General features: G+C 45.4%; 1 protein-coding gene across 3 annotated transcripts in view; it reads right to left on the bottom strand.

Moving 5' to 3' along the window:
* Nucleotides 1-8,396: 8,396 nt before the first annotated feature.
* The window catches only part of LOC115138836 (paired box protein Pax-9-like), a 29,077-nt gene continuing 18,236 nt past the window's right edge, over nucleotides 8,397-19,237 (bottom strand). For all 3 annotated transcript variants that reach the window (XM_065025833.1, XM_065025834.1, XM_065025832.1), the window contains one exon: nucleotides 8,397-9,573. In XM_065025833.1, coding sequence (XP_064881905.1) covers nucleotides 9,310-9,573 — 264 coding nt within the window. In that variant the 3' untranslated portion in view covers nucleotides 8,397-9,309. The remainder of the gene's footprint in view (nucleotides 9,574-19,237) is intronic.

Raw genomic sequence — 19,237 nt, forward strand, 5'->3', positions numbered from 1 at the left:
CGTGCGTGCGTGCGTGTGTGTGTGTGTGTGTGTGTGTGTGTGTGTGTGTGTGTGTGTGTGTGTGTGTGTGTGTGTGTGTGTGTGTGTGTGTGTGTGTGTGTGTGTGTGTGTGTGTGTGTGTGTGTGTGTGTGCGTGTATGTGTGTGTGTGTGCGCATGTTCCTGTCAGCCATAGTAGGCTGTGTTGCGTCAGTCTCCTCTCTTCTCTCCTGTGGGGCTGGCTGATTCACTAGAGCAGGGTAGCTAAGTACAAGCTAAAATAACAACCTCGAGATATTCAAATATTTGAGCAGAGAATGGAGTCTACAACACACTCTCTCGTTCTGCTCTATATCTCCTGTAGGCACTCACTCACACACACACACACACACACACCTGCAGCTCAGCCAAAGGGCGATGGTTCCCATTCAGGAAATTATACCTGGCTCACTTGCGCTCCCTCTCTTTCTCCCCCATTCACTTCTCTCTCTCTCTCTCTCTCTCTCTCTCTCTCTCTCTCTCTCTCTCTCCACTGCCTCTCCTTCTCTCTCTCTTTCTCCTCCCCTTGCCCCTCTCTCCTCCTCTCTCTCTCTCCTCTCCCAGTACCCCTGGCAACAGTCAGCAGTAGTCTATGTTGAGTCAGTTTTCTATTTGACACTCATCACTAATGTGTGTGTGTGTGTGTGTGTGTGTGTGTGTGTGTGTGTGTGTGTGTGTGTGTGTGTGTGTGTGTGTGTGTGTGTGTGTGTGTGTGTGTGTGTGTGTGTGTGTGTGTGTGTGTGTGTGTGTGTGTGTGTGTGTGTGTGCTCTCTGCTAAAATGAAATAGCTGTGGGTTTTGCCCCGAGGCCCACGGTACGCTCGGTGATAGACTGGCTAACAACTGAAGGTTGTGGATGGATGGAATCGTAAAAGCCTAACGTGTTCCCATGGTAATGGAGTGTCAAATGCATGTGTTTGTTTGGGTCTTGACTTCTAGCAACATGTGAGCCACGTGTGCTGGATTAGCTTAGCAACGCAGTAAACCCCTCCCGACAGGAAAAGATACATACAGTACAGGCATGCATACTCTTAACTGCACCTTCCCCCATACTGAACATATACACTCAGTGGCCAGTTTATTAGGTACACCACCCTGTTCACGAAAATGGTTCGCTCCTACAGACAGTGAGTCACGTGGCCCTGGCTTGCTATATAAAGCAGGCAGGCATTGAGCATTCAGTTACTGTTCGATATAACGTTAGAATGGGCAAAAATAGTGAGGGGGGGACTTTGAATGTGATATGATCGTCAGTGCTTGGAGTGCCAGTTACAGTGTCTCAGAAACGACCGACCTCCTGGGATTTTCATTCATGACAGTGTCTAGGGTTTACCGGGAATGGTGCAACAAAGAATGGTGTGGCAGTCCTGTGGGTCAAAACACCTCAATGATGAGAGAGATCGAAGGAGAATGGCAAGAATCATACAAGCTAACAGGTGGGGCACAAACAGGCAAATAATGATACAACAGTGTTGTGCAGAACGACATCTCAGAATGCACATCTCGTCGGTCCTTGTCACGGATGGACTATTGCAGCAGACAACCTCACCGGGTTCCACTCCTATCAGCTAAAAACAAGAAGAAGCTGCTCCAGCGGGCACACGATTACCAACACTGGACATTTGAGGGTAAAAACTGCCTGGTCCGACGAGTCCAGGTTCCTGTTGCGTCATGCTGATGGCAGAGTCAGGGTTTGGCGTAAGCAACATGAGTCCATGGCCCCATCCAGCCTGGTGTCAACAGTACGAGGAATGTTTTCCTAGCACACGTTAGGTCCCTTGATACCAATTGAGCAACGTTTGAATGCCACACCTTGTAGAATCCATGGCCCGAAAAAAAATCAGGTTGATCTGGAGACAAAGTGGTTTTGTGGTTTTCCCCGACACAGTACTAGATGGGTATACCTAATAAACTGTCCGCCAAGTGTATGTTAATCCCTTGCAATCTCGTCTGTCTCCATCATAATGACCTATCTGTCCCTGTCTCCACTTTGGCCGCCATTGCAATCATGACAAAACAAAACATATAGTAGCAGCATGTGGTTTTCCCCTACCAGGCCAGTGGAAACAGAGGGAACTGAAAGACCAGGATACTGTATACACAGTATGTGTAGGAGCCATAGTTTAGAGTTTGGTGGTAGTGTTCTGTGCTGACATAGTTACAAATGGAAAGTAGGTTTTAAGACATACAGGAAACAATCTGTCTCTTGTCACCTTCCTTGTAAAGACTCCAGTGATCAAGAACACGCCAGACCCATGTATTCCAGTAATGGTGTGTGTGTGTGTGTGTGTGTGTGTGTGTGTGTGTGTGTGTGTGTGTGTGTGTGTGTGTGTGTGTGTGTGTGTGTGTTTAACACGCCAGACCCATGTATTCCAGTAATGGTGTGTGTGTGTGTGTGTGTGTGTGTGTGTGTGTGTGTGTGTGTGTGTGTGTGTGTGTGTCTGTGTGTGTGTGTGTGTGTGTGTGTGTGTGTGTGTGTGTGTGTGTGTGTTTAACACGCCAGACCCATGTATTCCAGTAATGGTGTGTGTGTGTGTGTGTGTGTGTGTGTGTGTGTGTGTGTGTGTGTGTGTGTTTAACACGCCAGACCCATGTATTCCAGTAATGGTGTGTGTGTGTGTGTGTGTGTGTGTGTGTGTGTGTGTGTGTGTGTGTGTGTGTGTGTTTAACATGCCAGACCCATGTATTCCAGTAATGGTGTGTGTGTGTGTGTTTAACACACCAGACCCATGTATTCCAGTAATGGTGTGTGTGTGTGTGTGTGTGTGTGTGTGTGTGTGTGTGTGTGTGTGTGTGTGTGTGTGTGTGTGTGTGTGTGTGTGTGTGTGTGTGTGTGTGTGTGTTGTTTAACACGCTCTTAACCCATGTATTCCAGTAGTAGTGTGTGTTGCACTCGACTCAGTGTTACTCTAGTTGGAGCTTGTCTTGTTTCTGAATGCGTTGGGTGGAGTAAAGATAACCATATGACATTTAGAGGCAGACTCAACATCATGAATTAACAACACATGTTCTTTCTGCCCCCTTCATTCTTAAAACGACAGCGTTTTCCTTTTGGACCTCACTTCTAGAACGTTTGACCTACATTAGATTGAAGAGTGCCCAGATTATTACACCAAACTATTTATCTTTGTTTACAAAACATACTGATCACATATTTTAAAAGCAATGGCTTAATTTAACGTGGTTATATTTTAGGTTCCTTCCTATAAGCCAAAGGAAATGGACTTTGTCCAAGAGTGATGTGTGTTTTTGTTGTTAAGAAAATCATCAAAGGTAGACTCAGCGATATGACGTAGATGCAGAAAGTAAACCTCATAGTGGGTCAATTTCCTCAACAACTAAGAGCGGTGAAGCGTGAGGGTGAACATTTCCTCTATATTGATGCCCTGGCTACCACAGTGTGAAGCAAACCAGTGCACATGCGCAGATACTCTCCGTGACCGCGTGAGAGGAAAGTTTTGCATCTCGCTCATCTCAATATTGGCGGTGCTACTTGTAGCAATGTCATTTTGCTGAGTCTATCTTTAAGGTTGAGCACCATGACTTGGTGGTTCTTCCTATTGTTTGGATATTGTTTGGTTATTGTTTGGTTAATGTTTGGTTAATGTTTGGTTATTGATTGGTTACTGTTTGGTTAATGTTTGGTTATTGATTGGTTACTGTTTGGTTAATGTTTGGTTAATGTTTGGTTAATGATTGGTTATTGATTGGTTAATGATTGGTTAATGTTTGGTTATTGTTTGGTTACTGTTTGGTTAATGTTTGGTTATTGATTGGTTAATGATTGGTTAATGTTTGGTTATTGTTTGGTTACTGTTTGGTTAATGTTTGGTTATTGATTGGTTACTGTTTGGTTAATGTTTGGTTAATGATTGGTTAATGTTTGGTTATTGTTTGGTTATTGTTTGGTTATTGATTGGTTACTGTTTGGTTAATGTTTGGTTATTGATTGGTTACTGTTTGGTTATTGTTTGGTTAATGTTTGGTTAATGATTGGTTAATGTTTGGTTATTGTTTGGTTAATGTTTGGTTAATGTTTGGTTATTGTTTGGTTATTGTTTGGTTATTGATTGGTTAATGATTGGTTAATGTTTGGTTATTGATTGGTTATTGTTTGGTTAATGTTTGGTTATTGTTTGGTTATTGATTGGTTACTGTTTGGTTAATGATTGGTTAATGTTTGGTTATTGTTTGGTTAATGTTTGGTTATTGTTTGGTTATTGTTTGGTTATTGATTGGTTACTGTTTGGTTATTGTTTGGTTATTGATTGGTTACTGTTTGGTTAATGTTTGGTGATGGATTGAAGGGATTCTGAGTAGGGCTGGTACAGTGTGATCATCTCACTGTGGTTGACGTACGTTCAAAAACAACACTACCATCCCAGAGTTATTGTGCTGATCTAGGATCAGGTCATGCAATCTCTTATTGTGTTCTAAAAGGCCAAACTGATCCTAAATCAGCACTCCTGCTCTTTATAGAGACCCTTTATACATACGGCCACTGTTCATCTTACTGCAGCTCTGTGATGTGGTTCACGTACGGTCAGAAACAACACTAGGATCCCTGATGCAACGGTCCGTGACCACTGGGTGCGGGGGAGAATGCTTTCCAAGTCAAATCAGCCCCGGCATGCAAAGACAATGGGTTGAATGTTTACACTGTCACTCACAGAAAGGGAGCTCTGTGTTTGGTTTCGCCAGATATAAATGGGACCCATCTCGTCCAAAAAGTTCACTCAAGTTTACCAAAAAGCACCTGAAAACACCTCATCAAGACTCTTGGAAGAATGTTCAATGGACATGGGTCCCGTTATGCCTGGTGAAAACCAAACACTGCATTCCACAGTAAGAACCTTGTACCAACAACCTTGGTCAAGCATGGTGGTGATAGTGTGATGGTTTGGGGATGCTTTACTGCCTCAGGACCTGGATAACTTGCCTTAATAGAAGGAACCATGAAATCCGCTTGGTATCAGAGAATTCTACAGGAGAATGTCAGGCCATCCGTCTGTGAGCTGAGAATGAAGTGTAGTTGGATCTTGCAGCAAGACAATGATCCAAAACACACAATCAAGTCTACATGAAAATGGTTAAAAAGCAACAAATTTGAAGTTTTGGAATGGCCTAGTCAAAGTCCAGTCCGAATCCCAAATTAAATGTTGTGACAGGATTTGAAATGAGCAATGTCACGGAGTTAAAGTAGTTCTGCATGTAAGACTGGGCCAACATTCCTCCACAGCAACGTGAGAGACTGATCAACAACTACAGGAAGCGTTTGGCTGGAGTCATTGGAGCTAAAGGTTGCACAACCAGTTATTGCGTTTAAGGAGGCAATTACTTTTTCACACAGGGTTATTAGGGTTATTAGGTGTTATGTAACTTTGTTAATTAAATAAATTAACTAGGTATGTAATTGTTGTGTTATTTGTTCACTCAGGTTCCCTTTATCTAATATTAGGTTTTGGTTGAAGATCTGATAACATTCAGTATCAAAAATATGCAAAAATAGAGAAAATCAGAAAGGAGGCAAATACTTTTTCACAGCACTGTGTGTCAGTGTATATTATATTAATTAAGTAGTACTATGTAAAATAGCTGCTGAGTTCCATCAAGCTTACACATCTCTCTCTCTCTCTCTCTCTCTCTCCTCTGAAACCTCAGCCCTTTCCCATGTAATGAAGTAGACTATGTAAAAGAGCTGCTGTGTTTCATCAAGCTCACACACGCACACTCACACACACACACACTCCTCTCCGCAACACACACACCTCTCCACAACACACACACCTCTCCACAACACACACACCTCTCCGCAACACACACACCTCTCCGCAACACACACACACCTGTCCACAGCACACACATCTCTCCGCAACACACACACCTGTCCACAGCACACACACCTCTCCGCAACACACACACCTCTCCGCAACACACACACCTCTCCGCAACACAACCTCAGCCCCGTGCTGCTGGCCTGCTGTTTGCTCAGGACTTAATGAGTGTACATACCCCAGGTCAGGTGGCTGGTGACCTCACAGACCACAGGCAGATCAGGTTGTCCTTGTCACTACTAGTCTCTGAGTCGGTTTGTTACTCCAACACACACACATACAGATGCAGGATCTTAATTTGAGCCAGTTTGCTACAGCAGGAAAATAGTCCTGCACCTACACAAAATTTGAATTATTGTGTGGACTATAATAAATTGACATTTTTGTAGGGGTTGATACATTTTCTGTGAAGGAAAATCAAGTCTGAAATGTACAATCTTCATAAGCTTTTTTAAATCTCAAATACACTACAAGTTTTAAATGCCCTGCATTGCAGGAAGGTTCTCCTGCAAAAGGGTAATCAAATTAAGATCCTACACCTGTGCACATACACACACACTCTTTTTTTAATCTCAAGCGAACATCTCTTTTTCTCCCTCCATAAGTCCCATTATTAGACAGACACAACGCCATTAGAGGCACAAATGCTTTGATTTATACCTGTGTGATGATTAGCTGTACCCTGTCCATGGTTGAATGGACCTTCTGAGTGACATCTCTCATGTCAAACACTTCTTGACACACCAATGGAATCACTATCTATTGGTTTCTCTTTTCATGCACAATATTCTCAGATCCATTGGGATGGAAAAACTCACCCAGAAGTTAAAAACTTTTAAAATCTCTTAATAACTTAAACATTAATATATTGACCTACGCTAATATAATATAGATTGACAAGAGTAGAAGGTTATCATGGTCGAAATGAATTAATTCAACACGTGTAATTTATACGGCTGGGCCTACCTATTCAGAGGCAATACGGCTGGGCCTACCTATTCAGAGGCAATACGGCTGGGCCTACCTACTCAGAGGCAATACGGCTGGGCCTACCTATTTCAGAGGCAATACGGCTGGGCCTACCTATTTCAGAGGCAATACGGCTGGGCTTACCTATTTCAGAGGCAATACGGCTGGGCCGACCTATTCAGAGGCAATACGGCTGGGCCTACCTACTCAGAGGCAATACGGCTGGGCCTACCTATTTCAGAGGCAATACGACTGGGCCTACCTATTCAGAGGCAATACGGCTGGGCCTACCTATTCAGAGGCAATACGGCTGGGCCTACCTATTTCAGAGAAAATACGGCTGGGCCTACCTATTCAGAGGCAATACGGCTGGGCCTACCTATTTCAGAGGCAATACGGCTGGGCCTACCTATTCAGAGGCAATACGGCTGGGCCTACCTACTCAGAGGCAATACGGCTGGGCCTACCTATTCAGAGGCAATACGGCTGGGCCTACCTACTCAGAGGCAATACGGCTGGGCCTACCTACTCAGAGGCAATACGGCTGGGCCTACCTATTCAGAGGCAATACGGCTGGGCCTACCTATTCTGATTCAAAATGGCATGAAAAGAAAAATGTGAAAGAATTAAGAAACATTTATTCTCTCTGGGAAACTGTTGACCACCAGTAGGCAACCTTGCAATGTTTTACCCAGCTGTAGCCTGAGTAGAGTATACCACCCAGCCGTAGCCTGAGTATACCACCCAGCCGTAACCTGAGTATACCACCCAGCCGTAGCCTGAGTATACCACCCAGCCGTAGCCTGAGTATACCACCCAGCCGTAGCCTGAGTATACCACCCAGCCGTAGCCTGAGTATACCACACAGCCGTAGCCTGAGTATACCACCCAGCCGTAGCCTGAGTATACCACCCAGCCGTAGCCTGAGTATACCACCCAGCCGTAACCTGAGTATACCACCCAGCCGTAGCCTGAGTATACCACCCAGCCGTAGCCTGAGTATACCACCCAGCCGTAGCCTGAGTATACCACCCAGCCGTAGCCTGAGTATACCACCCAGCCATAGCCTGAGTATACCACCCAGCCGTAGCCTGAGTATACCACCCAGCCGTAGCCTGAGTATACCACCCAGCCGTAGCCTGAGTATACCACCCAGCCATAGCCTGAGTATACCACCCAGCCATGACATCCCTACGCAACATTCTTGTTTCATGTCAAGCGAATATTAAGTTGGCAACAATAAGTAACACGCACAGAATGTGTTGTATTGAGAAGTTATTGTAAATACCCTATTGTAGATTTTATGCCATTCTGATGCTAAAGTTGTAGCCTAACAAATAGCCTACTATCACTGACAAATTTCTACAATTTTAGGACCAACAAAAAGCTTTTATGTAAGCTCTTAATCTGTATTGAATTGTTGCATATGGCCTATATTCCTAAAACTCTGGCTAAATTTCACATGTGTGACTTTCAAAAGTGTGTAGAATCTTATTTCACGCACAAGTTCTTTTTGATAATACTACTTTCACTTGAGTTTCTAAGGTTTCTGAAACAACCGCTACAATTCAGAAAAATCAGGTAACAATCCAAACATTTATTTTAATTCAGATACATTCAATTTCATTGTGCATGTTTTGGAACTGCAGCTTTTTACTTGTTCTACCATAATGTAGTCTTAAACATTAGGGAACGTTCCCCATACGGTCTCCACCGTGGACTTTTAATGTAATAACTGCACTTTGTTTAACCGCAGTACCTTAGTCAGTCTAATAAATAAACATGAGGATAACCTATCATTTCAGTTGAGAAGTGAAAAAACAATGTTCAATATTGAGACTGTTGCGTTTATAAAAAATAACAGAACACAAACAAAAAGGGAAAAATACAAACATCCAAAATAATGGCAATTGATTTCACCCTGAAACACTTCAATGCAAAACGTTGTTTTCCTGCTGGTTTAGATTGTCACAGCCTGCTTTAGCCCCTTGTCTCTAATAACATTTGCAGAGAAGTGTTCAAAAATGGGTTTAAGAGACAAGCTGTTGATGAGGATGGCACAATGTCCCCCATCCCCAGTCAGTCAGTCAGTCCTTCAATACACCTGACCTGTCCTGTGAGCTGTCTGCTGGACAACATAGCAGACAGTGTCATGTCTGTAGATACTGTAGAAAGTGTGGCAAACCTTTCCTTCCATGTCCTGTCTTTAACGAGGTGTTAACTTGAGTTCTCCACACCATGTTATATGGAAGAGAATGTTGTGATTGATATTTCTCCTAGGTGAGGTCCTTCATTTAAATACAGAGAGGTGATTGTTTGTGATGAGCTGACAAGGGACCCATTGTAAGAAAGGACTCATCTCTCCATTTCTCCTTATGTCATCCTCTTTTCTCTCAATCTGCCCGTCTGTCTGTTCTTCTCCCCCTCTTCTTCCCTCTCTCTCTCCCACCTCTGTCTCTCCGTCCGTCCATTCGCCCATCTGCCTGTGTTCTACAGTGCTGAGGCGCTGACGGTGTGGGGGTGGAGTGTGTCACGGTGGTGGGCTGTCATACCCTTGAAGGACAGCGAGGAGGCAATATTGTCACAGCTGTGGTGAGAGAGAGCACTGCCACTGGGCGGCTGCCATGTGGGACCGGTCACATAGGCCGACGTGGTGGCGCTGTACCCCATGTAGGGCGACACTGGGGTGGGGGGGTAGGCCGGGATACTGGGCGCTGTGACATAACTGTTCACTGTGGGAAAACCACTCTGCATCTGTCAGGGAGAAGGGAGAGAGAGGGGAGAGAGAGAGAGGGGAGAGAGATGGTGAGACAATAGATATGGAGGAGAGAAACAAGGTGAGGTAGGTAGAGAGCGACATAACGGTTCACTGTGCTTGGGCAAGACACTTTGTGTCAGAGAGAGATAGATAGAGACACAGGGAGACCAGATTAGACAGAGGTGGAGTGAGGGCCAGCGAGAAAGGAGAGACCTGGTTAGACAGAGTTAGAGAAAGAGGAGAGAGACCAGGTTAGACAGAGTTAGAGAAAGAGGAGAGAGACCTGGTTAGACAGAGTTAGAGAAAGAGGAGAGAGACCAGGTTAGACAGAGTTAGAGAAAGAGGAGAGATACCAGGTTAGACAGAGTTAGAGTCAGGTAGAGAGAGACCAGGTTAGACAGAGTTAGAGAAAGAGGAGAGAGACCTGGTTAGACAGAGTTAGAGAAAGGGGAGAGAGACCGGGTTAGACAGAGTTGGAGTCAGGTAGAGAGAGACCAGGTTAGACAGAGTTAGAGAAAGAGGAGAGAGACCTGGTTAGACAGAGTTAGAGAAAGAGGAGAGAGACCAGGTTAGACAGAGTTAGAGTCAGGTAGAGAGAGACCAGGTTAGACAGAGTTAGAGAAAGAGGAGAGAGACCAGGTTAGACAGTTAGAGAAAGGGGAGAGACACCAGGTTAGACAGAGTTAGAGAAAGAGGAGAGATACCTGGTTAGACAGAGTTAGAGAAAGAGGAGAGAGACCAGGTTAGACAGAGTTAGAGAAAGAGGAGAGAGACCTGGTTAGACAGAGTTAGAGAAAGAGGAGAGAGACCAGGTTAGACAGAGTTAGAGAAAGAGGAGAGAGACCTGGTTAGACAGAGTTAGAGAAAGAGGAGAGAGACCAGGTTAGACAGAGTTAGAGTCAGGTAGAGAGAGACCAGGTTAGACAGAGTTAGAGACAGAGGAGAGAGACCTGGTTAGACAGAGTTAGAGAAAGATGAGAGAGACCAGGTTAGACAGAGTTAGAGAAAGAGGAGAGACACCAGGTTAGACAGAGTTAGAGTCAGGTAGAGTCAGGTAGAGTCAGGTAGAGAGAGGAGAGACCAGGTTAGACTGAGGTAGAGAGAGGAGAGACTAGGTCAGACTGAGTTAGAGAAAGTGGAGAGAGACCTAGTTAGATAGAGTTAGAGTGAGGTAGAGAGAGAGGGGAGAGACCAGGTTAGATAGAGGTAGAGTTAGGTAGAAAGAGAAGAGACCTGGTTAGACAGAGTTAGAGAAAGAGGAGAGAGACCTGGTTAGACAGTTAGAGAAAGAGGAGAGAGACCAGGTTAGACAGAGTTAGAGAAAGAGGAGAGAGACCAGGTTAGATAAAGTTAGAGTCAGGTAGAGAGAGACCAGGTTAGACAGAGTTAGAGTCAGGTAGAGAGAGACCAGGTTAGACAGAGTTAGAGAAAGAGGAGAGAGACCTGGTTAGACAGAGTTAGAGTCAGGTAGAGAGAGACCAGGTTAGACAGAGTTAGAGAAAGAGGAGAGAGACCTGGTTAGACAGAGTTAGAGAAAGAGGAGAGAGACCTGGTTAGACAGAGTTAGAGAAAGAGGAGAGAGACCTGGTTAGACAGAGTTAGAGAAAGAGGAGAGAGACCAGGTTAGACAGAGTTAGAGAAAGAGGAGAGAGACCTGGTTAGACATAGTTAGAGAAAGAGGAGAGAGACCTGGTTAGACAGAGTTAGAGAAAGAGGAGAGAGACCAGGTTAGACAGAGTTAGAGAAAGAGGAGAGAGACCAGGTTAGACAGAGTTAGAGAAAGAGGAGAGAGACCTGGTTAGATAGAGTTAGAGAAAGAGGAGAGAGACCTGGTTAGATAGAGTTAGAGAAAGAGGAGAGAGACCTGGTTAGATAGAGTTAGAGAAAGAGGAGAGACACCAGGTTAGACAGAGTTAGAGAAAGAGGAGAGAGACCTGGTTAGACAGAGTTAGAGAAAGAGGAGAGAGACCTGGTTAGACAGAGTTAGTCAGGTAGAGAGAGACCAGGTTAGACAGAGTTAGAGAAAGAGGAGAGAGACCAGGTTAGACAGAGTTAGAGAAAGAGGAGAGAGACCTGGTTAGACAGAGTTAGAGAAAGAGGAGAGAGACCAGGTTAGACAGAGTTAGAGAAGGAGGAGAGAGACCTGGTTAGACAGAGTTAGAGAAAGAGGAGAGACACCAGGTTAGACAGAGTTAGAGAAAGAGGAGAGACACCAGGTTAGACAGAGTTAGAGAAAGATGAGAGAGACCAGGTTAGACAGAGTTAGAGAAAGATGAGAGAGACCAGGTTAGACAGAGTTAGAGAAAGAGGAGAGATACCTGGTTAGACAGAGTTAGAGAAAGAGGAGAGAGACCTGGTTAGACAGAGTTAGAGAAAGATGAGAGAGACCAGGTTAGACAGATTTAGAGAAAGAGGAGAGAGACCTGGTTAGATAGAGTTAGAGAAAGAGGAGAGAGACCAGGTTAGACAGAGTTAGAGAAAGAGGAGAGAGACCAGGTTAGATAAAGTTAGAGTCAGGTAGAGTCAGGTAGAGAGAGGAGAGACCAGTTAGACTGAGGTAGAGTGAGGTAGAGAGAGGAGGGACTAGGTTAGACTGAGTTAGAGAAAGGGGAGAGAGACCTGGTTAGATAGAGTTAGAGTCAGGTAGAGTCAGGTAGAGAGAGAGTGACCAGGTTAGATTGAGGTAGAGCTAGGTAGAAAGAGAGAGGTAGAGAGAGGAGAGACCAGGTTAGACAGAGGTAGAGTAAGGTAAAGATAGAAGAGAACTGGTTTGACAGCGATAGAGTGAGGTAGAGAGAGAGAGGAGAGACCAGGTTAGATAGAGGTAGAGTCAGGTAGAGAGAGAGAGACCAGGTTAGACTAAGGTAGAGTGAGTGAGGTAGAGAGAGAGAGGAGAGACCAGGTTAGATAGAGGTAGAGTCAGGTAGAGTGAGGTAGAGAGAGAGACCAGGTACGACTGAGGTAGAGCTAGGTAGAAAGAGAGAGGTAGAGAGAGGAGAGACCAGGTTAGACAGAGGTAGAGTGAGGTAGAGAGAGAGGAGAGACCTGGTTAAACAGAGGTAGAGTCAGGTAGAGAGAGGAGAGACTAAGTTAGACTAGGTTAGACTGAGAGAGTGAGGTAGAGAGAGAGAGATAGAGAGAGAGGTAGAGAGAGGAGAGACCAGGTTAGACAGAGGTAGAGTGAGGTAGAGAGAGAGGAGAGCCCATGTTAGACAGAGATAGAGTCAGGTAGAGAGAGGAGAGACTAGGTTAGACTGAGAGAGACCAGGTTAGACAGAGGTAGAGTGAGGTAGAGAGAGGAGAGACCTTGTTAGACAGAGGTAGAGTCAGGTAGAGAGAGGAGAGACTAGGTTAGACTGAGGTAGAGAGAGACCAGCTTAGAGAGAGAGAGAGAGAGAGAGAGAGAGAGAGGTAGAGGTAGAGAGAGAGAACAGGTTACAGAGAGGTAGAGGTAGAGGTAGAGGTAGAGTGAGGTAGAGAGAGAGGAGAGCCCATGTTAGACAGAGGTAGAGTCAGGTAGAGAGAGGAGAGACTAGGTTAGACTGAGAGAGACCAGGTTAGACAGAGGTAGAGTGAGGTAGAGAGAGGAGAGACCAGGTTAGACAGAGGTAGAGTAAGGTAGAGAGAGAAGAGACCTGGTTTGACAGCGATAGAGTGATGTAGAGAGAGAGAGGAGAGACCAGGTTAGATAGAGGTAGAGTCAGGTAGAGTGAGGTAGAGTAAGAGACCAGGTACGACTGAGGTAGAGCTAGGTAGAAAGAGAGAGGTAGAGAGAGGAGAGACCAGGTTAGACAGAGGTAGAGTGAGGTAGAGAGAGAGGAGAGACCTGGTTAAACAGAGGTAGAGTCAGGTAGAGAGAGGAGAGACTAAGTTAGACTAGGTTAGACTGAGAGAGTGAGGTAGAGAGAGAGAGATAGAGAGAGAGGTAGAGAGAGGAGAGACCAGGTTAGACAGAGGTAGAGTGAGGTAGAGAGAGAGGAGAGCCCATGTTAGACAGAGATAGAGTCAGGTAGAGAGAAGAGAGACTAGGTTAGACTGAGAGAGACCAGGTTAGACAGAGGTAGAGTGAGGTAGAGAGAGAAGAGAGACCTTGTTAGAGAGAGGTAGAGTCAGGTAGAGAGAGGAGAGACTAGGTTAGACTGAGGTAGAGAGAGACCAGCTTAGAGAGAGAGAGAGAGAGAGAGAGAGAGAGAGAAAGAGAGAGGGGTAGAGGTAGAGAGAGAGAACAGGTTACAGAGAGGTAGAGGTAGAGGTAGAGGTAGAGGTAGAGAGAAGAGACCTGGTTTGACAGCGATAGAGTGAGGTAGAGAGAGAGGAGAGACCAGGTTAGATAGAGGTAGTCAGGTAGATAGAGGAGAGACTAGGTTAGACTGAGGTAAAGAGAGACCAGCTTAGAGAGAGAGAGAGGGAGAGAGAGAGAGACCAGCTTAGAGAGAGAGAGAGAGAGAGAACAGGTTACAGAGAGGTAGAGGTAGAGAGAGTGAGGTTACAGAGAGGTAGAGAGAGAGAACAGGTTACAGAGAGGTAGAGGTAGAGGTAGAGAGAGAAAAGAGAGAGAGAACAGTTACAGAGAGGTAGAGGTAGAGAGAGAGAGACCAGCTTAGAGAGAGAGAGAGAGAGAGAGAGAGAGAGAGAGAGAGAGAGAGAGAGGGGGTTACAGAGAGGTAGAGGTAGAGAGAGAGAACCGGTTACAGAGAGGTAGAGGTAGAGAGAGAGACCAGCTTAGAGAGAGAGAGAGAGAGAGAGAGAGAGAGAGAACCGGTTACAGAGAGGTAGAGAGTAGAGAGAGAGGTTACAGAGAGGTAGAGGTAGAGAGAGAGAGAGAGAGAGAGAGAGAGAGCGAGAGAGAGAGAGAGAGAGAGAGAGAGAGAGAGAGAGAGAGAGAGAGAGAGAACAGGTTACAGAGAGGTAGAGAAAGAGAACAGGTTACAGAGGGGTAGAGAGAGAGAGAGAGAGAGAGAGAGAGAGAGAGAGAGAGAGAGAGAGAGAGAGAGAGAGAGAGAGAGAGAACAGGTTACAGAGAGGTAGAGGTAGAGAGAGAACAGGTTACAGAGAGGTAGAGAGAGAGAACAGGTTACAGAGAGGTAGAGGTAGAGAGAGAGAACAGGTTACAGAGAGGTAGAGGTAGAGAGAGAAAACAGGTTACAGAGAGGTAGAGGTAGAGAGAGAGAACAGGTTACAGAGAGGTAGAGAAAGAGAACAGGTTACAGAGAGGTAGAGGTAGAGAGAGAGAGAGAGAGAGAGAGAGAGAGAGAGAGAGAGAGAGAGAGAGAGAGAGAGAGAGAGGTAGAGAGAGAGAACAGGTTACAGAGAGTTAGAGAAAGAGAACAGGTTACAGAGAGGTAGAGGAAGAGAGAGAGAGAGAGAGAACAGGTTACAGAGAGGTAGAGAGAGAGAGAGAGAGAGAGAGAGAGAGAGAGAGAGAGAACAGGTTACAGAGAGGTAGAGAGAGAGAACAGGTTACAGAGAGGTAGAGGTAGAGGTAGAGAGAGAGAACAGGTTACAGAGAGGTAGAGGTAGAGAGAGAACAGGTTACAGAGAGGTAGAGAGAGAGAACAGGTTACAGAGAGGTAGAGAGAGAGAACAGGTTACAGAGAGGTAGAGGTAGAGAGAGAGAACAGGTTACAGAGAGGTAGAGGTAGAGAGAGAAAACAGGTTACAGAGAGGTAGAGGTAGAGAGAGAACAGTTTACAGTTACAGAGAGGTAGAGAAAGAGAACATGTTACAGAAAGGTAGAGGTAGAGAGAGAGAGAGAGAGAGAGAGAGAGAGAGAGAGAGAGAGAGAGAGAGAGAGAGAGAGAGAGAGAACAGGTTACAGAGAGGTAGAGGTAGAGAGAGAGAATAGGTTACAGAGAGGTAGAGGTAGAGGTAGAGAGAGAGAGAGAACAGGTTACAGAGAGGTAGAGGTATAGGTAGAGAGAGAGAGAGAACAGGTTACAGAGAGGTAGAGGTAGAGGTAGAGAGAGAACAGAGAGAGAGGTTGCAGCGAGGTAGAGGTAGAGAGAGAGAGAGAGAGAGAGAGAGAGAGAACATGTTACAGAGAGGTAGAGAGAGAACAGGTTACAGAGAGGTAGAGGTAGAGAGAGAGAGAGAGAGAGAGAGAGAGAGGTAGAGAGAGAGAGAGAGAGAGAGAGAGAGAGAGAGAGAGAGAGAGAGAGAGAGAGAGAGAGAGAGAGAGAGAGAGAGACCCGGTTACATAGAGGTAAAGGTAGAGGTAGAGAGAGAGAACAGGTTACAGAGAGGTAGAGGTAGAGAGAGAACAGGTTACAGAGAGGTAGAGAGAGAGAACAGGTTACAGAGAGGTAGAGGTAGAGGTAGAGAGAGAGAACAGGTTACAGAGAGGTAGAGGTAGAGAGAGAACAGGTTACAGAGAGGTAGAGGTAGAGAGAGAACAGGTTACAGAGAGGTAGAGAGAGAGAACAGGTTACAGAGAGGTAGAGAGAGAGAACAGGTTACAGAGAGGTAGAGGTAGAGAGAGAGAACAGGTTACAGAGAGGTAGAGGTAGAGAGAGAAAACAGGTTACAGAGAGGTAGAGGTAGAGAGAGAGAACAGGTTACAGAGAGGTAGAGAAAGAGAACAGGTTACAGAAAGGTAGAGGTAGAGAGAGAGAGAGAGAGAGAGAGAGAGAGAGAGAGAGAACAGGTTACAGAGAGGTAGAGGTAGAGAGAGAGAGAGAGAACATGTTACAGAGAGGTAGAGGTAGAGAGAGAGAACAGGTTACAGAGACGTAGAGGTAGAGAGAGAGAACAGGTTACAGAGAGGTAGAGGTAGAGAGAGAGAACAGGTTACAGAGAGGTAGAGGTAGAGGTAGAGAGAGAGAGAGAACAGGTTACAGAGAGGTAGAGAGAGAGAGAACAGGTTACAGAGAGGTAGAGGTAGAGAGAGAGAGAGAGAGAGAGAGAGAGAGAGAGAGAGAGAGAGAGAGAGAACAGGTTACAGAGAGGTAGAGGTAGAGGTAGAGAGAGAGAACAGGTTACAGAGAGGTAGAGGTAGAGAGAGAACAGGTTACAGAGAGGTAGAGGTAGAGAGAGAGAACAGGTTACAGAGAGGTAGAGGTAGAGAGAGAAAACAGGTTACAGAGAGGTAGAGGTAGAGAGAGAGAGAGAGGTTACAGAGAGGTAGAGAAGAGAGAACAGGTTACAGAAAGAGGTAGAGTAGAGAGAGAGAGAGAGAGAGAGAGAGACAGGTTACAGAGAGGTAGAGGTAGAGAGAGAGAGAGAGAAGAACAGGTTACAGAGAGGTAGAGGTAGAGAGAGAGAACAGGTTACAGAGACGTAGAGGTAGAGAGAGAGAACAGGTTACAGAGAGGTAGAGGTAGAGAGAGAGAAACAGGTTACAGAGAGGTAGAGGTAGAGGTAGAGAGAGAGAGAGAGAGAGGTAGGTTACAGAGAGGGTAGAGGAGAGAAATAGTAGAGAGAGAGAACAGGTTACAGAGGTAGAGGAGAGAGGTAGAGAGAGAGAGAGAGAGAGGTTACAGAGAGGTAGAGGTAGAGAGAGAGAGAGAGAGAGAGAGAGAGAGAGAGAGAGAGAGTTACAGAGAGGTAGAGAGAGAGAACAGGTTACAGAGAGGTAGAGGTAGAGAGAGAGAGAGAGAGAGAGAGAGAACAGGTTACAGAGAGAGAGAACAGTAGAGAGAGAGAGAGAACAGGTTACAGAGAGGTAGAGGTAGAGAGAGAACAGGTTACAGAGAGGTAGAGAGAGAGAGAGAGAGAACAGGTTACAGAGAGGTAGAGAGAGAGACAGGTTACAGAGAGGTAGAGAGAGGTAGAGGTAGAGAGAGAGAACAGGTTAGAGAGAGGTAGAGGTAGAGAGAAAACAGGTTACAGAGAGGTAGAGGTAGAGAGAGAGAACAGGTTACAGAGAGGTAGAGAAGAGAGAACAGTTACAGAGAGGTAGAGGTAGAGAGAGAGAGAGAGAGAGAGAGAGAGAGAACAGGTTACAGAGAGGTAGAGGTAGAGAGAGAGAGAAACATGTTACAGAGAGGTAGAGGTAGAGAGAGAGAACAGGTTACAGAGAGAGAGAGGTAGAGAGAGAGAACAGGTTACAGAGAGGTAGAGGTAGAGAGAGAGAACAGGTTACAGAGAGGTAGAGGTAGAGAGAGAGAAGAGAACAGGTTACAGAGAGGTAGAGGTAGAGAGAGAGGAGAGAGAACAGTAGAGAGAGAGAGAAAGAGAGAGAACAGGTTACAGAGAGGTAGAGGTAGAGGAGAGAGAGAACAGAACAGAGAGAGAGGTTGAGAGAGAGAACAGTTTAGAGAGAGAGAGAGAGAGAGAGAGAGAGAGAGAACATGTTACAGAGAGGTAGAGAGAGAACAGGTTACAGAGAGGTAGAGGTAGAGAGAGAGAGAGAGAGAGAGAGAGAGAGGGGTAGAGAGAGAGAGAGAGAGAGAGAGAGAGAGATACAGAGAGAGAGAGAGAGAGAACAGGTTACATAGAGGTAGAGGTAGAGAGAGAACAGGTTACAGAGAGGTAGAGAGATAACAGGTTACAGAGAGGTAGAGGTAGAGAGAGAGAACATGTTATAGAGAGGTAGAGGTAGAGGTAGAGGTAGAGAGAGAGAACAGGTTACAGAGAGGTAGAGGTAGAGAGAGATAACAGGTTACAGAGAGGTAGAAAGAGAGAACAGGTTACAGAGAGGTAGAGGTAGAAAGAGAGAACAGTTTACAGAGAGGTAGAGGTAGAAACAGGTTACAGAGAGGTAGAAAGAGAGAACAGTTTACAGAGAGGTAGAGGTAGAAAGAGAGAACAGTTTACAGAGAGGTAGAGGTAGAAAGAGAGAACAGTTTACAGAGAGGTAGAGAGAGAGAACAGTTTACAGAGAGGTAGAGGTAGAGAGAGAGAACAGTTTACAGAGAGGTAGAGGTAGAAAGAGAGAACAGTTTACAGAGAGGTAGAAAGAGAGAACAGTTTACAGAGAGGTAGAGGTAGAGAGAGAGAGAGAGAACAGTTTACAGAGAGGTAGAGGTAGAGAGAGAGAACAGTTTACAGAGAGGTAGAGAGAGAGAGAACAGTTTACAGAGAGGTAGAGGTAGAGAGAGAGAACAGTTTACAGAGAGGTAGAGAGAGAGAGAGAGAGAGAGAGAGAGAGAGAGAGAACAGGTTACAGAGAGGTAGAGAGAGAACAGGTTACAGAGAGGTAGAGAGAACAGTTTACAGAGAGGTAGAGAAGAGAGAGAGAGAGAGAGAGAGAGAGAGAGAGAACAGTTTACAGAAGAGAGAGAGAGAGAGAACAGTTTACAGAGAGGTAGAGAGAGAACAGGTTACAGAGAGGTAGAGGAGAGGAGAGAACAGGTTACAGAGAGGTAGAGAGAGAGAACAGGTTACAGAGAGAGTAGAGAGAGAGAGAGAGAGAAGAGTTTACAGAGAGGTAGAGGTAGAGAGAGAGAGAACAGTTTACAGAGAGGTAGAGGTAGAAAGAGAGAACAGTTTACAGAGAGGTAGAGGTAGAGGGAGAGAGAGAGAACAGTTTACAGAGAGGTAGAGGTAGAGAGAGAGAACAGGTTACAGAGAGGTAGAGGTAGAGAGAGAGAACAGTTTACAGAGAGGTAGAGGTAGAAAGAGAACAGTTTAGAGAGAGGAGAGAGAGAGAGAACAGGAGAGAGAACAGTTTACAGAGAGGTAGAGGAACAGTAGAGAGAGAAGAGAGAGAGAGAGTTTACA

The sequence above is a fragment of the Oncorhynchus nerka genome, linkage group LG12 (assembly GCF_034236695.1).
Source record: "Oncorhynchus nerka isolate Pitt River linkage group LG12, Oner_Uvic_2.0, whole genome shotgun sequence".
NCBI classification, from domain to species: Eukaryota; Metazoa; Chordata; class Actinopteri; order Salmoniformes; family Salmonidae; genus Oncorhynchus; species Oncorhynchus nerka.